The sequence below is a fragment of the Phaseolus vulgaris genome, chromosome 4 (assembly GCF_000499845.2).
Source record: "Phaseolus vulgaris cultivar G19833 chromosome 4, P. vulgaris v2.0, whole genome shotgun sequence".
NCBI classification, from domain to species: Eukaryota; Viridiplantae; Streptophyta; class Magnoliopsida; order Fabales; family Fabaceae; genus Phaseolus; species Phaseolus vulgaris.
Window position 1 is genome coordinate 18,907,075 of NC_023756.2, and position 17,549 is coordinate 18,924,623.

General features: G+C 36.5%; 2 protein-coding genes and 1 long non-coding RNA gene across 4 annotated transcripts; 1 reads left to right on the forward strand and 2 right to left on the reverse strand.

Annotated features, from left to right (window-relative positions):
- Window positions 1-2,729: 2,729 nt before the first annotated feature.
- Window positions 2,730-4,787, reverse strand: LOC137836451 (uncharacterized). Its single transcript, XR_011085280.1, has 3 exons — window positions 4,647-4,787; window positions 4,493-4,563; window positions 2,730-3,148 (listed from the first exon to the last, which is right to left on the reverse strand). It is a non-coding gene; the product is annotated as an uncharacterized lncRNA (long non-coding RNA).
- A 5,902-nt stretch (window positions 4,788-10,689) lies between these two features.
- Window positions 10,690-13,548, forward strand: LOC137838419 (uncharacterized). Its single transcript, XM_068647665.1, has 4 exons — window positions 10,690-10,818; window positions 10,893-13,043; window positions 13,130-13,321; window positions 13,402-13,548. The coding sequence occupies exons 1-4, from the start codon at window positions 10,690-10,692 to the stop codon at window positions 13,546-13,548; spliced, it is 2,619 nt and encodes an 872-aa protein (XP_068503766.1).
- A 137-nt stretch (window positions 13,549-13,685) lies between these two features.
- Window positions 13,686-15,695, reverse strand: LOC137836452 (uncharacterized). Of its 2 annotated transcripts, none has more exons than XR_011085281.1 (2): window positions 13,946-15,231; window positions 13,686-13,871 (listed from the first exon to the last, which is right to left on the reverse strand). XR_011085281.1 is itself a non-coding variant. In XM_068645161.1 (2 exons), the coding sequence occupies exons 1-2, from the start codon at window positions 15,547-15,549 to the stop codon at window positions 13,707-13,709; spliced, it is 441 nt and encodes a 146-aa protein (XP_068501262.1). In that variant the 5' UTR covers window positions 15,550-15,695; the 3' UTR covers window positions 13,686-13,706. The 2 variants fall into 2 exon arrangements, 1 of the variants encoding a protein (XP_068501262.1); XM_068645161.1 differs by lacking the exon at window positions 13,946-15,231 and adding an exon at window positions 15,274-15,695.
- Window positions 15,696-17,549: the final 1,854 nt, after the last annotated feature.

Below are 17,549 nucleotides of genomic sequence, written 5' to 3' on the forward strand. Positions count from 1 at the left end.
TTTTAACAAGTATATGGTGAGACCTAGGGAAGATCCCCACTGGACACGAACTTAACCAAGTGATTAAGTAAGTGTGATGGTTCACTTCCAAAGGTAAAGAGAAAAATCTAGATAAGGTGATAGTGATGGTGCATTGCGAAAATTGAAATATATGAAAGGAAACAATTAAGATGACCATGACCAAATGCTAAATGGAAGAACAACACAAGAACACAAAGGAAAATCGAATTATAACAAGTATAGGAACACAAGAATAAAGTAGTGAAATGGAAATGAAGGAAAAGGATGGAAGAAGGAAGCTTATGGTGTGAATTGAGGAGGGACACGCCACTTGGAGTATGGTTTCCTCCAAGATGAGTGTAGAGGGACGCCACTTGAGAGCTCTCAAACTCACTCATGATAAGACCTATTATTAGAGCAAACAATCCTCACACAAAATGTGTAGAGTTTTCCTTCTTCTATAAAATTCAACATGAAAATACAAGGAGGAAGACACCCTATTTATAGGAGATGGTGCCTTGGAAAACAAGAAGCAAGGGTAGGATGGTAAATGTGTGAAGGGGTTGCCTTTAGGGTTTGACTAAGTCAAAACTACACCTTAGGCCACTTCTTCTAGAAACTAGGTCAAAAACAAGCTAAAATGATAACTACAGCCCCTATAATGCTAAAGGCGCCTATTCTAGTCTATCTTTCTATTTGGAGCCCTAAAGTGAGCCCAATTTATTTACAACTTGTTTTATTCTTAAGAAGACCAAAAGGAAGAACATTTGATGTTCTAGTCTTTGCCCATTTCTCCTTCTGGTGAGGTCTGCTAGATCCTTGGTGGGGTTTTCACTTGAAAGTTGAGATGACTTCTCATAGTGTGAATTGTAATTTGAGTCCTTGGTCATCTCCTTGTTGGCTTGGATTGTATCATTATGTAAGAAACTCAACAACATATAATGAAAGCTAAAAATTTCTAAACATCTTCAGCATATTCATGCTCAATCATCATCAAAACATTTTCACTAGAGGCTTGAGGCACTTTCAGTTCCATCATAACATTGTTCGTATTCAAGAGCAACCCAAAAAGATTGAACCAATCTTGTATTTGTCAAAGAATGTAACCTCTCTTTTAATAAGCAATCTAGTGATAATTTATATCATTGTCTTTGTAAATCTCTCAAGTCATAAATGTTTATGATCCAAATAATACTCAGTGTCTTAGTCTGGAGTGGTTACGTTCCAAATAATATCTAGTGCCTTAGTCAGGAATGACTATGTTTCAAATAATACTCAATGTCTTAGCTAGGAGTGGATACATTCCAAATAATACTCAATATGTTAGTCAAGAGTAGTCACGTACCAAATAATGCTCAAGCTTTTTAGCCACGAGTGATTATTGTCCATATAATACTTAATTTTTTAGCCAGAAGTGGTCGCGTTCCAAATAATACTCATTTGTATCTTTGCAACATTAGTTTATTGAGATATGAATGTAGTCTTTTTCAACAAATGAACTAGTATAAAAACACAATTAAATATTTATTATCTCTTTAATTCTTTTATATTGCATGTTATATAACTGTAATATAATTTTAGAAGGAAAAATTTGTGAAAACAAGTTTCAAAAGTGTAACATACAAAAAAAATAGTATACTAGGTAGGAGAATTGATGGAAAACTAACTTCTTTTAGGATCGTTTCCTACAATTTCCATCGAACAATTGGATAAATAGAAAACGCGGAAGAGATTAGAAATGAAGAAACTTCAATCTACCTAGATTAATGCTATTACCGAACGAAATTAATGAGTTGAAAAAGATTTGTCACTTTGAATTGGAAACTCAAAGATAAGGACCGAAAGTTCTAATGAAGAATTAAGAGAGAATTCTCACTTTAGGAAATTATTCAAATTCCAAAAAAGAGGAAATTCTTAGTACAATAGTCTACAAAATGGAATATATATTATGGACCTTATACTCATGGGACAAACACTAATAAAACCCATCCAACAAGCCTCTAAAAACCAAAGTCTAAAAAGTCTCTAATTAAGAGAAAAATAAAAACACATACAAGACCCAATACAAACAAATTAGGAAAAAAAATTACAAGGCCTAAAATAAAAAATTACATAAAAGTTCAAAATTCTATTATAGCTTAAAACCTTCTTCGCAGTCATTAATAAGGTTCAATCCATGATTTCATCATTCATTCCTTCTTAATGAAAATTCGACATCGAATTTAGCTCTTTATTACCTACAAACAAAATAAGTTCTAAAAACAACTCAAATATAAAATAATCCAAAACAAATCTATCTAAATTGAGATTTGAATCCTATGATAGGAAAATCTCTTATTATCAATGTGCTTAGATATTTTCCTCCAAGATCATACATTAAACAATTTCAATATAAATGTTCTTTAGAAGCACACAAAGAGGAAGAACATTCGCACAAGTAGCAAAATAAAGAAGAAATGTCCTTTAATGTTCATACCATCAAATGAAAAACAAGAGAACAAATAAAAATCATTTATTTATTTCTAAGCCTTTCTCTTTTTTTATCTCCTTTTCTTCTCCAAATTGTTTTTGCCAATGCTCATTGGTATGTAAGTCTTTCCTAGGCAACAAAACAAAAGGAGACAGGTTAGTAATTTTTTTAATGAAAAGTTAAAATCAAGAATTAAATGAGAATAAAAGTTCAAAGTTTTACATTCCACCTTTAAGGATTCATTTTCAATCATGCTTGTAGGGAGTGTTATTAGAGGCTCTTCCTCTTTCCTTGGTTTTTCTAACATTTCTTTTTCTTTTCTTTCTTTCTCCTCTCTTCCTTTCTTTTCTTCCTCCTCCTTTTCTTTCTTTTCTTTCTTTTGTTTTGCTTTCTCTAACTTTTCTAGCATTTGTAATGCCTTTTGTTCTACCTCTTTCAAGTATTTACATTCATCCTTGAGGTCTTGATCAGTCATTGCTCTTGTATTCCAATTAGGACATTGATGAGTTTCATGTCCATAGCCTTCACATTTGGAGCATCTAGGAGTGCTTGATTTGATCCTTGAAAATAATTTTCTTATATGCTTATGCTCCTTTCCATGATCATAAATTTGCTCGTTCAACTTTATTATTCTTGAAGTAATTGTATTAGCATATTCCACCCAATTCGAACTCATACCTACAATAGAAGTTAGAAAAATAAGAACTAACACAAAACAAAACAAACAATTAGCACCAGTAATATAGAAAACATAGAAAATAGACATCACCAAGTGTTTACACCAATTCACTCATGTATCACTCTATGCACTCTCACTCAAATATCTCTTGTTCTTAAGAACTCAGAATCAACTTATCAAAAAAAAATACATTCAAAGTGAAAGATGTAACAAATCTAAGCTCAACTCAAGAGGTCAAGAAAATAAAAACTTCAAGACAAAAACCAACAAAATTTAAAGATAAGCTAAAACAAAGTACAAAATCAAGAAATAGGCTAAATCAAATGTAGGAAAACGTGACAAAACTAAGAATATGAAAAAAAAGTACAAAATTAAGAAATAGGTTAAATCAAATATAAGAAAATGTGACAAAACTAAGAATATGAAAAAAAGAAAAAGGTTTTTAAAAAACAAGGATAATCTAAATAATGTATCTAAAATTACCACTAGAAGTGTAAGAGAAAGTAAGTAAGATAAACAATTAGGAAACAAAATTTAATCTCCAGTAAGCAAGGTTTTCATACAATTCAGCCTAATACAAAGTCCCACAACACAAAAATTAGGGAAATATAACTCAAAGGAAAATTAAGAACAAGAGTGTTAGATTGCATCAAAGAGACTCAAATCGTAAGTAAAAAAATATGACTCAAGATGGAAATAATAGACAAACCAGACACCAAGAATTTTAAACTGCAACCAGCATGTGCTGAATCATGCAAGCCAATTCAAATCCAATTCAGCGCTGTCAATTCCTCAATCAAACATAGCACCAATGGGAAGCTAGAAGAGCAACACGACTACTACACTAGTTCTTCAATTATGTAGGATTGTGCAGCCCAACTGAAAGCAAAGCACGGCTTCGCCCAAATGATTCAATGCATCAAAATTGAATGGAACGCATGGACCCCACCGAATGCAAATTTACAAGTTTTTCTCTCTTATCAATTCTACAGCAAAACTATTCACATTTTCAACATTCTGCACCAAGTACGCTTGGCAATAGGAGCACCATTAATTGAATTACTTGAACCAATTGAGTTGCACCACTTGTACTCAATACCGAAGCAAATTCTCGTTGCAGATCACCAAATTAAACCTGAATTCGCCATCGCTTCCAAATCACCAAATTGGCTACTGCTTCCAAATTTCAAATAGCGCAAGAAAATACTACACTGGCTTCAATTAATTTACACTCACAAATTGGATTCAAGTTTCAGCAATGTAACAAATACAGAAACATTATTTCAATATGCACCGAATATCTAAACATTAACTCTCGAATTACAACTACTTGATCAAAATACCTGAACAATAGGTTGAATTTGGAGGTTTCACTTGTAATTAATATCCTCTGCTGCTTGTGCTTGTGATTTTACTGTTTCAGAAAAATTCTACACCAATTACCTCCAATTGAATTGGAATGAAAGCAATTAAATGAGATGCTTCAAAATTACGCACCAGCTTGCCAACGAAATCACTAGATTCAATGAATTAGTGCATTGCTGATGCTAAGGAAATTGATGACCACCAGCTGCTTGAACAAAAACTCAATTGATTTACAGAGAGCTTCACGTGCTAAAAGAGAAAATGCTCAGCGCCTGTGACAATTCAAAGCACTGCTGATTTCACTTCCACCGAGAGCGCCAACTACTTAAAGAGATGTGCCAGTTAAATATATAAAATAAAAGAATAAGTTTCTACAAGTTGTCTCCCAAAACTGCATTTCAGGATGATTTTTTTTTTGCCAAAAATGCAAAAGAATATGACAATTCAACTTCCTAAAAACCAAAAATCCACATCTTTTCTTTACCATCAAAAATAAAAAATAAAAATTCAAATTTGCCCCTCGAATTTGTTGAAGGTTGACTAATTCAAAAGTCAAAAGTGAGAATAAATTAGTGGTTAGTTTGTTGTGGGTACCACTATAAATAGAGTTTGTGTGTATACGTGCAAATGTGTGCATATAACAGAAAGTGTATTTTTTCTCCCAGTTTTGTATTCTTCTGCTTCAGTTTGTTTAGCAGTTATTTTTCATTTCTTTTCTCCAACAAACTGGTATCAGAGCGTAGTTCAGATTCAAGGGCGTTCTTGTGGGTTGATCTACAATGGGACACACCAGCGCAACCTTACCGTCGAACCTTCTTGTTCTTGATGGCAAGAACTGGAATCGATGGAGTATCCAGATGAAAGCCATTTTCGGCTTTCAAGAAATCACGGAGATTGTTGAAAATGGCTACCCAGAACTTGCTACAGATGCAACAGAAACACAGAGGGTGGCACACAAGGAAAACAAAAAGAAAGACTGCAAAGCCATGTGTCTTCTTCATCAGAGTGTCGACGATGCACACTTTGAGAAGATTGCAGAAGCAAAGACGTCACAGAAGGCATGGCAGATTCTGGAGAAATGTCATCAAGGAGCAGATCAATTGAAGAAGGTGCGTCTCCAAACTATGAGACGCCAGTATGAGTTGATGCAAATGGAGTCAAATGAAAAAATTGTTCAATTCTTTAATCGAATCCTCACTCTCACCAATGCTATGAAGGCATGTGGTGAAACGATGACTGATCAAGCGATTGTTGAGAAGGTATTACGGTCCCTAACCCCTAACTTTGACCACATTGTTGTGGCCATTGAAGAATCCAGGAAACTTGAAGAACTGAAGGTTGAAGATCTTCAAGGCTCCCTCGAGGCACATGAGCAGAGGCTCATTGAAAGGTCCACTGAGAAACCTGTAGAACAGGTTCTGCAAGCCCAGACTTTGAGGAAAGGAGGCTACGATGGCAGGGGTGGATTTAGAAACCGAGGAAAGGGGAAAGATTACAGAGGAAAGGGCAGAAGTTCTCATCAAGAACAAGAAAAGTCTGATCAAGATCAAACAGAAATCTCCTCAAGGAGGGGAGGATCCAATTGGAAAGGAGGTAAGAAGAAAATAGATAGAAAGAGAATCAAATGTTTCAATTGCAATAAAATTGGACATTTTTCTTCTGAATGTCAAGCTCCCCCAAGTCAGTATGATCATCGCAGGAAACAGCATGATGAAGCTCATATGGCAAAAGAAGATATGAAAGATAACAGGGATGAAAGTCCTGTTCTGCTAATGGCGACAACGGTGCAGGAAGATTTGTGCTCGTTCGTTTCGGACCCGTCCGTTTTGTCTACGTCTGTAATGTTGCAGACGACAAATACTCAAGAAATTTGCAGTGAGGAAGTTTGGTATGCAGACTCTGGCTGTTCTAATCACATGACAGGCCATAGAGATTGGCTCATAAACTTTGATTCAAGTAAGAAAAGAAAAGTAAAGTTTGCTGATGATAGAATGATTCAAGCCGAAGGCATTGGAGATGTGATAATCAAGAGGAAGGATGGTGGGAATGCGTTGTTGTATGATGTGCTCTTTGTGCCTACCATGAGTAGCAATCTAATCAGTTTGGGACAACTATTGGAGAAAGGTTTCTCAATAGCCATGAAGCACGGATTCTTGGAAGTCCTTGATGCTGAAGAAAAGAAAATCATGAAGGCACCGCTTGCATCAAACAGAACTTTCCAGGTACACCTTAATGTTGTTGAAGCTCAATGCCTTAACTCCGAAATTCTATCTGATGATACTTGGTTGTGGCACATGAGGCTTGGTCATCTTAACTTCAAAGATCTTAGCCTCATGAAGTCCAAAGAAATGGTTCTTGGGCTTCCGTCTGTACACGTGCCTAAGAAAGTTTGTGATAGTTGCTTAATCAGTAAACAACCCAGATCATCATTCAGCAAGTATATTGCATCAAGAGCCAATAGTTTACTGCATGTGGTATATTCGGATGTGTGTGGTCCACTTGAGGTTCCGTCCTTAGGAGGGAACAAGTATTTTGTGACATTTGTAGATGATTTCAGCAGAAAATTGTGGCTTTATCTTATTAAGGCTAAAAATGAGGTGTTTCCCATTTTCAAATCCTTCAAGTGCTTAGTTGAGAAGCAGTCTGAAAAATTCATCAAAATATTGAGAACAGATGGTGGTGGTGAATTTACTTCCAGAGAATTTGATAGTTTTTGCATGGAAAATGGGATTGTGCATGAGATAACAGCACCTTATACTCCTCAACATAATGGGGTGGCTGAGAGAAGAAACAGAACCATCCTAAACATGGTTAGGAGTATGCTGAAGAGTAAAAATCTGTCACACGAATTTTGGGGAGAAGCTGCAGCAACTGCAGTTTATGTGTTGAATCATTGTCCTACAAAGAGGCTGGAATTTAAGGTTCCAGAAGAGGTATGGACAGGGAAGAAGCCTTCAATCAGACACTTCAGAGTTTTTGGTTCCCTATGCTATAGGCATATTCCAGATCAAAAGAGAAGGAAGTTGGATGATAAAAGTGAACAAATGATCTTCGTTGGTTACAACTCCACTGGATCCTACAAGCTCTTCAATCCTAAGACACGGCAAGTAGTATTCAGCAGAGACGTGCATTTCATTGAGTCAAGCCTGTATCCGTCCGATCATAACCCAATGTTGCACGCGTCTGATCGTGAGAGATCGCATGCATCCGGAAGTGGAAGCACGTACCCGTCTGTTCATGACATTATGTCTCCGTCCGATGCACCAGAGTCAGAGTCAAGGAGTTTGTTACCGTCCGATAGAGACGAACCCAGCACTGAGTCTCAAGGTGCAAATTCACCTGAGAGATGTATTCAAACAAGACCCACCAGATCCAGAACTCTACCAGCAAGACTCAGAGATTGCGAAATTACATTCGATGATGCTATCACTAACGAAGGAGAATTACTCCAGCACATTGCACTTCTTGCAAATGCAGAACCTGTCAGTATTGATGAAGCTTTAAAAAGCAAAATATGGAAGGAGGCTATGCATGAAGAATTGAAGTCGATAAAGAAGAATGAAACTTGGGAGTTGGTGAAACTTCCAGCTAATAAGATGCCTATCGATGTAAAATGGGTATTCAAAACTAAGTTGAATCCAGATGGAACTATTGCCAAATACAAGGCAAGACTAGTGGCAAGAGGATTTATGCAAACAGAAGGGATTGATTTCTCTGAAGTGTTTGCACCAGTCGCAAGATTGGAAACTGTTAGACTGGTTGTTGCTATTGCTACTTTGAAAAACTGGAATATGTGGCAGCTGGATGTTAAATCAGCATTCCTAAATGGACCTCTTGAAGAAGAAGTCTATGTTACTCAACCTCCAGGTTTTGTTATAGAAGGAAGTGAAGACAAGGTCTACAGACTGAGAAAAGCTTTGTATGGCTTAAGGCAAGCACCAAGAGCTTGGAATAAAAGGATTAATACTTTCCTTTCAAGTTCAGGCTTCAAGAAATGTAATGTAGAGCATGGTGTGTACATTAAAGCAATGGGTGGTGGAGGTATTCTATTCATTTGCCTTTATGTAGACGACCTGCTCATAACTGGCAGTAATACAGGAGATATTGAAGCTGTGAAGCAGTGCTTGAAGTCTGAATTTGAGATGACTGATTTAGGAAGGTTGTCATACTTCCTTGGCATTGAGTTCAAACAAGTTGATGGTGGACTGTTTATGCACCAAAAGAAATACATTCATGATGTATTAAAGAAATTCAATATGCTGGAATGCAATACTGCAGAGACGCCTGCAGAAGCAAATCTGAAACTTGATAATGGTGAACAGGAATCAGCGGTGGATGGTACTTTGTTTAGACAGATGATTGGCTGTTTGAGGTTTATTTGTCATACAAGGCCAGAGATTTCATACAGCGTTGGCTTGGTAAGTCGATTTATGAGTAATCCGAAGAAGTCGCATTTCATGGCAGCTAAACGTATTCTGAGATATTTGTGCGGCACACTTGATTTTGGAGTGCTTTACTCAAATCATTCAGAGAAATTTGGGTTACAACTTGTAGCCTATTCTGACTCTGATTGGTGTGGGGATTTATTGGAGAGAAAGAGCACTATGGGTTATGTGTTTTTACTCTCTGGCTCTCCAATCTCATGGTGTTCCAAGAAGCAGGCTGTTATAGCCTTATCAACCTGTGAAGCAGAGTATATTGCTGCATGTCATGCTGCGTGCCAAGCTTTGTGGTTAGAATCGTTACTGGAAGAACTTAAGGTTGGCTTTAATGGCTATGTTGACTTGTTGATAGATAACAAATCTGCTATCAATTTAGCTAAGAATCCGGTTGCACATGGAAGGAGCAAGCACATAGAAACGAAGTATCACTTTCTGAGAGATCAAGTTGGAAAAGGGAAGATCAGACTGAAGCATTGCAAAACAGATTTACAAATTGCGGATATAATGACTAAGTCATTAAGAGCTGATAGATTCAGAGAACTTATAAGACTACTGAATGTTGTTTGTCTTTAAATGTTTTTGTAGATTTTGAATTAGGGGAGAGTGTTGAAGGTTGACTAATTCAAAAGTCAAAAGTGAGAATAAATTAGTGGTTAGTTTGTTGTGGGTACCACTATAAATAGAGTTTGTGTGTATACGTGCAAATGTGTGCATATAACAGAAAGTGTATTTTTTCTCCCAGTTTTGTATTCTTCTGCTTCAGTTTGTTTAGCAGTCATTTTTCATTTCTTTTCTCCAATAGAATTTAGTCCCCTAGAAACCAAATTCTTGACAAATTTTATTGTCGGAATCCAGGAAAATATGTGAGAACTTGAATCCTCAAAAACCAAATTCTCACCTCTTAACAGTAAAGAATTCTATGTTGGGAAATAAAATGTATAGTTGTCCAGTTAGGAAAATTTTGTCAATTTCTATACTCTTCGCGAAAAAAAGTCTCGTGAATAATACTAGGTTTCTTCTTCCTGCACCCCCATGTTTTTCTTCCTGCACTCCATAATTTTAAATATTCCAACATTAACCTTGATCAATAATTTGAAAAGGGCAACGTTCAGCACTTCCACAATCACTGCTCATCTTCATCCTTGGGTATCAACTGTTGTGGAGGTTCTTCATAATTGTTGAGAGCAAGGGAGAGGAGTACACGCCGAAGTGTTGTTTGGGTTATAGAGGTAAGAGTTAAGGGTTTTTTTAAGGAGCACGGTGGTTATGGAAATTTCGAGATTACCGGATATTGGGATCCGGTAATATATTCCGAATTCATGAATTCAGAATTAATTAAATTATGTGTTCTGGATGAGGGGGTGTTCCAGAAGGTAAAATGTCATAATATGTTGTTCTCTGGATTTCTGAATCCGGAAGCTTAAATGTCATTACGGATGGGTTGATCCGGTATTGTATTTTGTGTTATGGATTCATGAATCCGGAATGCATCACTTGCATTATGGATTTATGAATTCGGAATTGTATTTTGTGTTATGGATTCATGAATCCGGAATGCATCACTTGCATTATGGATTTATGAATCCAGAATTGTTTTTTTGTGTTATGGATTCCTGAATCCGGAATAGTCTTTTTGAATTATGGATTGTTGGATTCGGAATGATTTTTTTAACTTATGGATTCATGGATCCGGAATGCAATAATTTTGTTTTATTTTTTTTATTTGTAGAAGCATGGACAGTAGTGAAGAATTTGAACAAGAATTATATGATGGTGTGAATGTGTGGGATGATGATGATATTGAGAAGTCATTATCTAAATCGAAGGGATATGAATGTACAGATGTGTTTACTACAGATGAGGTAAAGTTAAGTTTGTAAAGTATGTTTAAGTTGTTTGTTAATTAGTAAATAATTTGTTATGATAACTTTTGTAGGTATTTCGTACTCGGGATAAGCTCCTAAAGTGGGTTAGAAAAGTTGCGTTTGACATTGGTTTTTGTATTGTGATATTGAGATCGGATACTTCAACTGGCCAACGAGGAAGGAAAACATTTGTATTATTAGGTTGTGAGAGAGGAGGTCAATACATACGATATAAGAAGGATTTACAAGTTACTGAGAGTGGAACTAGGAAATGTGGTTGTCCTTTCAAATTACAAGGGTATCCAGTAAAGAGTGGTGAAGGGTGGATATTGAAATTAATTTGTGGGTCTCATAATCATGAGTTGGCAAATACATTGGTTGGTCATCCATATGCTGGTAGGTTCACATGTAGTGAGAAGTCAATGCTTATGGACATGAGAGACAGTTCGGTGAAGCCTAGAAATATTTTGTTGACAATGAAAGAGCATAATGAGAAAAATGTGAGCACAATAAAGCAAGTTTATAATGCACGATATATGTACAAAAAATCAGTACGAGGTGATAGAACTGAAATGCAACAATTGATGATGTTACTTGAGCGTGATATGTATGTCCATTGGTCTAGGTTTGAAGAAGGGACGAATGTTGTGCAAGATTTATTTTGGACACACCCTGATTCAGTGAAGCTATTGAATGCCTTTAACATTGTATTGATGATGGACAGTACCTATAAAACTAATAGGTATAGGATGCCCTTGTTTGAAGTTGTTGGTGTAACCTCAACGGGATTGACCTTCAATGCTGCATTTATGTTACTCGCATCAGAACGTCATCATAACTTTGTATGGGCCCTTGAGAAGCTGAAAGGTTTGTTTTTTAGATTTGATTCATACCCGAAGGTTGTGGTTAGTGATAGAGATATTGCTCTAATGAATGCAATAAATGTTGTGTTTCCCGAAGCTACTAATTTGTTATGTCGTTTTCACATTGATAAAAATGTTAAAGCTAAATGTAAAATGATTGTTCATCCAAAAGAGGCATGGGATCAAGGGATGGAATCTTGGGGAGCAATTGTAGATTGTGAAAATGTAGAGTCCTATGAACATCGTGTTGAGGCATTTAATGTTGTTTGTTCACCATGGCCTATATTTACTGAATATGTGATTAGTACTTGGTTAAATCCACATAAAGAAAAGTTTGTTAAGGCTTGGACGGATAAAGTCATGCACTTAGGCAACACGACAAGTAACAGGGTTGAGGCTGCACATTGGAGTTTAAAGAGGATCCTTGAGACGTCAATGGGGGACTTATGCTTTTGTTGGGAATCCATTAATAAGATGATCATCTTGCAACATAATGCAATTAAATCTTCATTTGAAAAGAGTTTGCATGTAGTGAGTCATGTCTTCAATGTAACAAGATATAAGAAATTGCTTGGCTTCGTATCGAAATATGTCTCGCAGTATATTGCAGAAGAGAGTGATCGAGTTGAATATGTTGGTTTAGATAAATCTCGTTGTGGGTGCACCATTAGATATACTCATGGCCTTCCTTGTGCTTGTGAATTGGCTTCCTTTGGTGTGGGTAGCATACCATTGCAGTCAGTGCATCTCATTTGGACACGATTAAGCTTTTTAGATATTTCAAGTGATGATACTTCAGCAGAGTTGTCCATCCAACAAGAGTGGGTTGTCATCATGAATCGGTTCAATGAGGTTGACATGGCTGGTAAGATTAACATCAAAGCCAAATTACGTGAGATTGCCTATCCAGATAACACATCTTTATGTCCACCAAGGGAGAAAGTCAAAACAAAAGGTGCACTAAAAGGGCGTCAGAGTAAATTTGGTAGATCAACGAAGCGAATTCCTTCTTACTTTGAACATGTTGATGCCATTCTTTCACAACATGATAGTTCATCTAGTTTGAAATGTAGCAAGGGATTTATTTCGGAGACTCCTCCGACCAAATCAATACCAATGCTACAACAATTTCCAGTGGGAATTCATCCTTACATTGTTGATATTGTTGATGTTAAGGCTAACGATCATTGTGGCTATCGTGCGGTTGGTGCATTATTGGGTATGGGAGAGGAGTCCTGGACTATTGTACACATGAACTTGCATAAAGAACTTTGTCAATGGCGTCAAGAATATATTGATTTGTTTGGCGGTGATGAACGATATGAATTTTTGAAAAATTCACTTCTAGTTGACCACATGGTAATTGTATTCATTATGAATGATGTTACATTTTCTTCTATTTGCATATAAGTGGATTAACTTGTTACATTTTCTTCTGTTTACAGATAAGTACAGATAAGTGGATGACAATACCAGATATGGGATACGTTATTGCAAATCGATATAATGTGATTGTTGTGTGTTTATCTCTTAAACAATCATTGACTATTTTTCCATTAAGATCCCAACCTCCAACAGATTTTAATCATCACCGCATCATCTGTATTGGACATGTTCATGGAAATCATTTTGTTCAGGTTTGTTAAACTTCATTATCAATGAATTTTAGGAATCATAGAAAAACATAATTAATGACATTACTTACAATTTTTAACAGGTTCAGTTGCAAGAAGGTTGCCCGATTCCACCAACAGATATTTTATGGTCTACTCATTATTATCCAATTGCCAAAACATGGTGTTCATATTATACTAGTCGGATGCAAATGTTTACACAAATTATGTCCATTAGACGACATTTATAGTTGTAATTGCATTGACAAATGAATATGTTAACATTCTGACTATTATAAATGCAGAAGAAGAATTGTCTAATTTCATAACCAAAGTGTTCATTCATCAAATTCAGAAATAATTGTAAACTAAGTCTTTGTTCACGAAATTACAAAACATAACATCATCATCATCGTCTGTGTCGTCGTCTGTGGACATACACAGACATGTCCTCAGTGGCTGATCGAGCTAGCATCAAGGTTGTCTGTGTCCCTTCCCATGCAGGTGAATCCTCGGTTAGATGACCATCATCTATAATCAACTGCAAGGTGGATGTTATTCTTCTACAAAGACCCTACAATTATAAACAAATTACATTAATTGCAATTGAGCATGTATTATTTAAATAAGCAAGTAATAAGTTCTTACCACTGCGGGATGCTCAGAGATAGTATCATTCCCGCTCTAACGTCATCCATTATGGGTAATCACCGGAGGTCGATCATCCTCAGCCATCTAGATGATATATGGGTGTGATATAGACCGAAACCACTCCAAATATGCAGGAACACAGGTTCCAACATCAGCTGCTAATATTGCACCCTGTACGAGGTTAGCATTATAATCTAACCATCGATGGTCGATATCAGATGTGGATGGATCGCCATGATGAACGATGGTTGGGTGACTAGGGATACACTATATATATCCAAATTGTCTGAGTACACGTTCAGGCAAACGCATCTGCCTACAACCCCTCAACCGAATGTACCCTGAAAATAATGAAATCCACTCAAAAGGACGCACCGCTCTATGCTCTTCATAGGGCATCCATTGAACAGCACCTACACAAAGGCTATCTAATTGCATCTAAACTAAGGCAATGTGGACAACCTACTCCCGACCACATATTTAATACACCGCGACTGATCCTCAACATAGTTATCCTGAAGCTGTCGGTGCCCAATACTCGGAAAGTGCTCATATATCCATGATGAAAATAATGTGACATACCCAGCTAACTGTCTAGTATTTGCATAGGAACCATCTCCCAACTGCTCATACATGTGGGTCAAAGTAGCTGCTGCCCACGAGTATCCTTCGGTGTGTCTTAAAACTACAAATAATCCCCAGTAGGATACACTAACCGACGTAGCACTCTTATCTGCAAAGATGGTGCAACCTACTAGGTGTAGCAAATATGCTCGTGTAGCAATAGTCCATTGTCTCCTGGTACATGTGTCCTCATACATCTCCCTCAACCAGCTTAGACGCACATGTCCGCCCCTACAATGACGAGTCTCAGCAGCTACTACTCCCCGATCTACACGAAGTGAATCAACAAGCAAATCGGTCGCCGCAGCTGCATCCAAGGTCGGACACGTGTAGAATTGTCCCATAATTGGGAGGTGCAACAAATTCGGCACATCATCCAATGTGATGGTCAACTCACCTACAGGCAGATGAAATGAATTTGTCTCTGGGTGCCACCTTTCTACAAAGGCACACAACAGTCCTTTGTCTATCGTGTCATAGCTTGCCCCAACAAGTGCAGCTAAACCTGACAACTCCACTGCAGGTAGTATCCGAGGATGAGGAGCACCCATCTTATTCATTTTTCGGCCATGAGACACCAATTTTAACTCTCCTCGATCCTCATTTAACCAACCAAAATCATATAAAATATACAATTTAATCAACGCAAATCATATCAAATTAACAGGGAACAAGTATCATATTACAACATATTTACTTACCACACCATTCCATAATTGCATGGCTACATGGGCTTCATAACCTGTCAACAATGTCCTATCTCGTGGACCTCCGGGATAACCTTCATCTTCAACTTCAGGTGTGTCTTCATCCTCCACCTCCATTTGGGGTTCAGCTTCTTTAGGTTCAACATGTTCTGCATCTTCATGTTCAACATGTTCTTCATCTTCATTCACATGTCTTCTTCTTCTTCTTCTAACAGAGGCTGTGGGACGTAGACGATCACCTTGTGAACCTCCACCCCTAGTCTTCACCATTTCTGTTCAATTACACCATTCAAAGTCACCAATATTCATTTAGTCACCAATATTCACCCCTAGTTGCATGATGCTGACTTTCAAAAGTATGTTTGCACACATTATCCAAATATTCACTAAGACTTAGTTTGGAGAAAACTACGATATTCAGTCATATTCTTTAATTTACACAAGGTTAGGTTTCATAATCAACATGAAACCAATAATAAAATTAACTAGCATACAAAATTAATCATAAATATAGTCAAGACCACTCAAGTGAGAGTACAATACTATATAATACCAAGCAAAACACTACAAAACCTTGACCCAATACAATTGTTGTTTAGTAATTCGAGTAACACAAACACAAACAGCAACTCATTATTCCGGACACATCAATCCGGTACAATACCGGATCCAAAAATTCGACAGTTTACCGGATCCATAAATTCGGAAGCTTACCGGATCCCGAAATCCAGAACATTCCTGGAATCATAAATTCGGGATTCTATCAGATGCATCAGTTCGGAATGTGAAAAAATGATTACGAAAACATAAATCCATGGAAAAAACGGATGTCTAAATCCGAAAACAGAAAAATTTACTTACCTTTGCCAAGAGAAGGAAGAAGAAGCCTCACCAAAAAGGATTGTGTGAGATTCAAAGGAGAAGAGGAAGAGGAATGTGGAGGTGTCGCCGCTGCTATGGAAGAGGAAGAAAATTGCCTGCATAAAAATCAGAACATCAACGCTGCCTTCATTTTAGGGTTTTTTTAGATTAGGGATATGTTTGGAATTTTAAAAACTAATAAGGGTGATTTCGTCTTTGTATAAGAGTGTGGGGGTGCATGAAGAAAAAGTGGAGGTGCAGGAAGAAACATACTAATGTACTAATTCAATTGAACCAACCAGATATTGAAAAACAAAAACAAACTACTATTCGCACCACCAGGTTTCTTTGTTTGCACTATAAAATATTTCATAGAAGTTTTGCAAATTTTGAAACTAACCCTGGAAATGTTGAATTTAAGCTCTCATTACCATGTGATGGAAAATAACTTTGTGTAGGATCGTTTCAAACAATTGACAAAATAGAAAACATGAAAGAGATTAGAAGTGAAGAAATTCCAATCTACCTCGATTTATAATGCAATTGAAAGAAATTAATGTGTAGAGAAAGATTTGCCACTTTGAATTGAAAACTCAAAGATACGTACCAAAAGTTCCAACTTTTTCATTTTAGAAAAAAAATTCAAATTCCAAAATGAACAAATTCTAAGTACAAAAGTCTATAAAAAGGCATATATTTTATAGACCTTGTATTCTAATTACAACGCATGAACATTAAAAGTATACTTCATGCAAATAAATTTTTAGGTTTGGTTGCAATAATTCATTGTCTTACCAAATTCTCTATCGAGCTATGAAAAAGATTCAACAAAAGACATAATAAATCCACTATCCATTTTACGTCAAGCATGGAGTAACTCCCGATATAGCAATAAAAGCAAGATGCGTATGCAGATCAACTCATCAAGTTTCCATTGAAATAGAATTCACACAAGGAAAAACACTTGTCATTCGTTGGTTATTGAGGGCATCCCAAAAATGTTTGGATCGGAATATGGCTTTCAAATTAAGTTTTGAATTAGTGAATGTTACCAAAGGTAGTGGCGATGCGATATGCAAAAAGGAAGAGACCATCAAGCAACAAATTATACTTTTGTAATAATTTTCATCAACTTTATCATCCTTGTTAAAGTTCTCCTAGTTCATTGGAGTCGTGCTTTTGCAATTCTTTATCTGAAATATTATTTCCTTTGCATACTTCTTTTAGCAAATGAAGAGTCCACCATGATCTTGTTTCACTTTCATTTTCATAAAGAAACCCATCATGCCACAATTTTCATTTTAAAATCCTTGATTATTTTAACTTTCAACTTCTTTCTAAATTTCTTACCGCTTCGCCAAAGTTGGTCATCAACATAGACAACAACAATGATTAAATTTTTATCAACA

Bases quoted from the DNA above. Each gene is read 5' to 3' on its own strand.
- LOC137838419 (XM_068647665.1), top strand. From the start codon at position 10,690: ATGGACAGTAGTGAAGAATTTGAACAAGAATTATATGATGGTGTGAAT. The intron at 10,819-10,892 runs GTAAAGTTAAGT...TAACTTTTGTAG, and splicing joins ATGTGTTTACTACAGATGAG to GTATTTCGTACTCGGGATAA. The intron at 13,044-13,129 runs GTAATTGTATTC...TTCTGTTTACAG, and splicing joins CACTTCTAGTTGACCACATG to ATAAGTACAGATAAGTGGAT.
- LOC137836452 (XM_068645161.1), bottom strand. From the start codon at position 15,549: ATGGTGAAGACTAGGGGTGGAGGTTCACAAGGTGATCGTCTACGTCCC. The intron at 13,872-15,273 runs GTAAGTAAATAT...TTATAATTGTAG, and splicing joins TGCAATTATGGAATGGTGTG to GGTCTTTGTAGAAGAATAAC.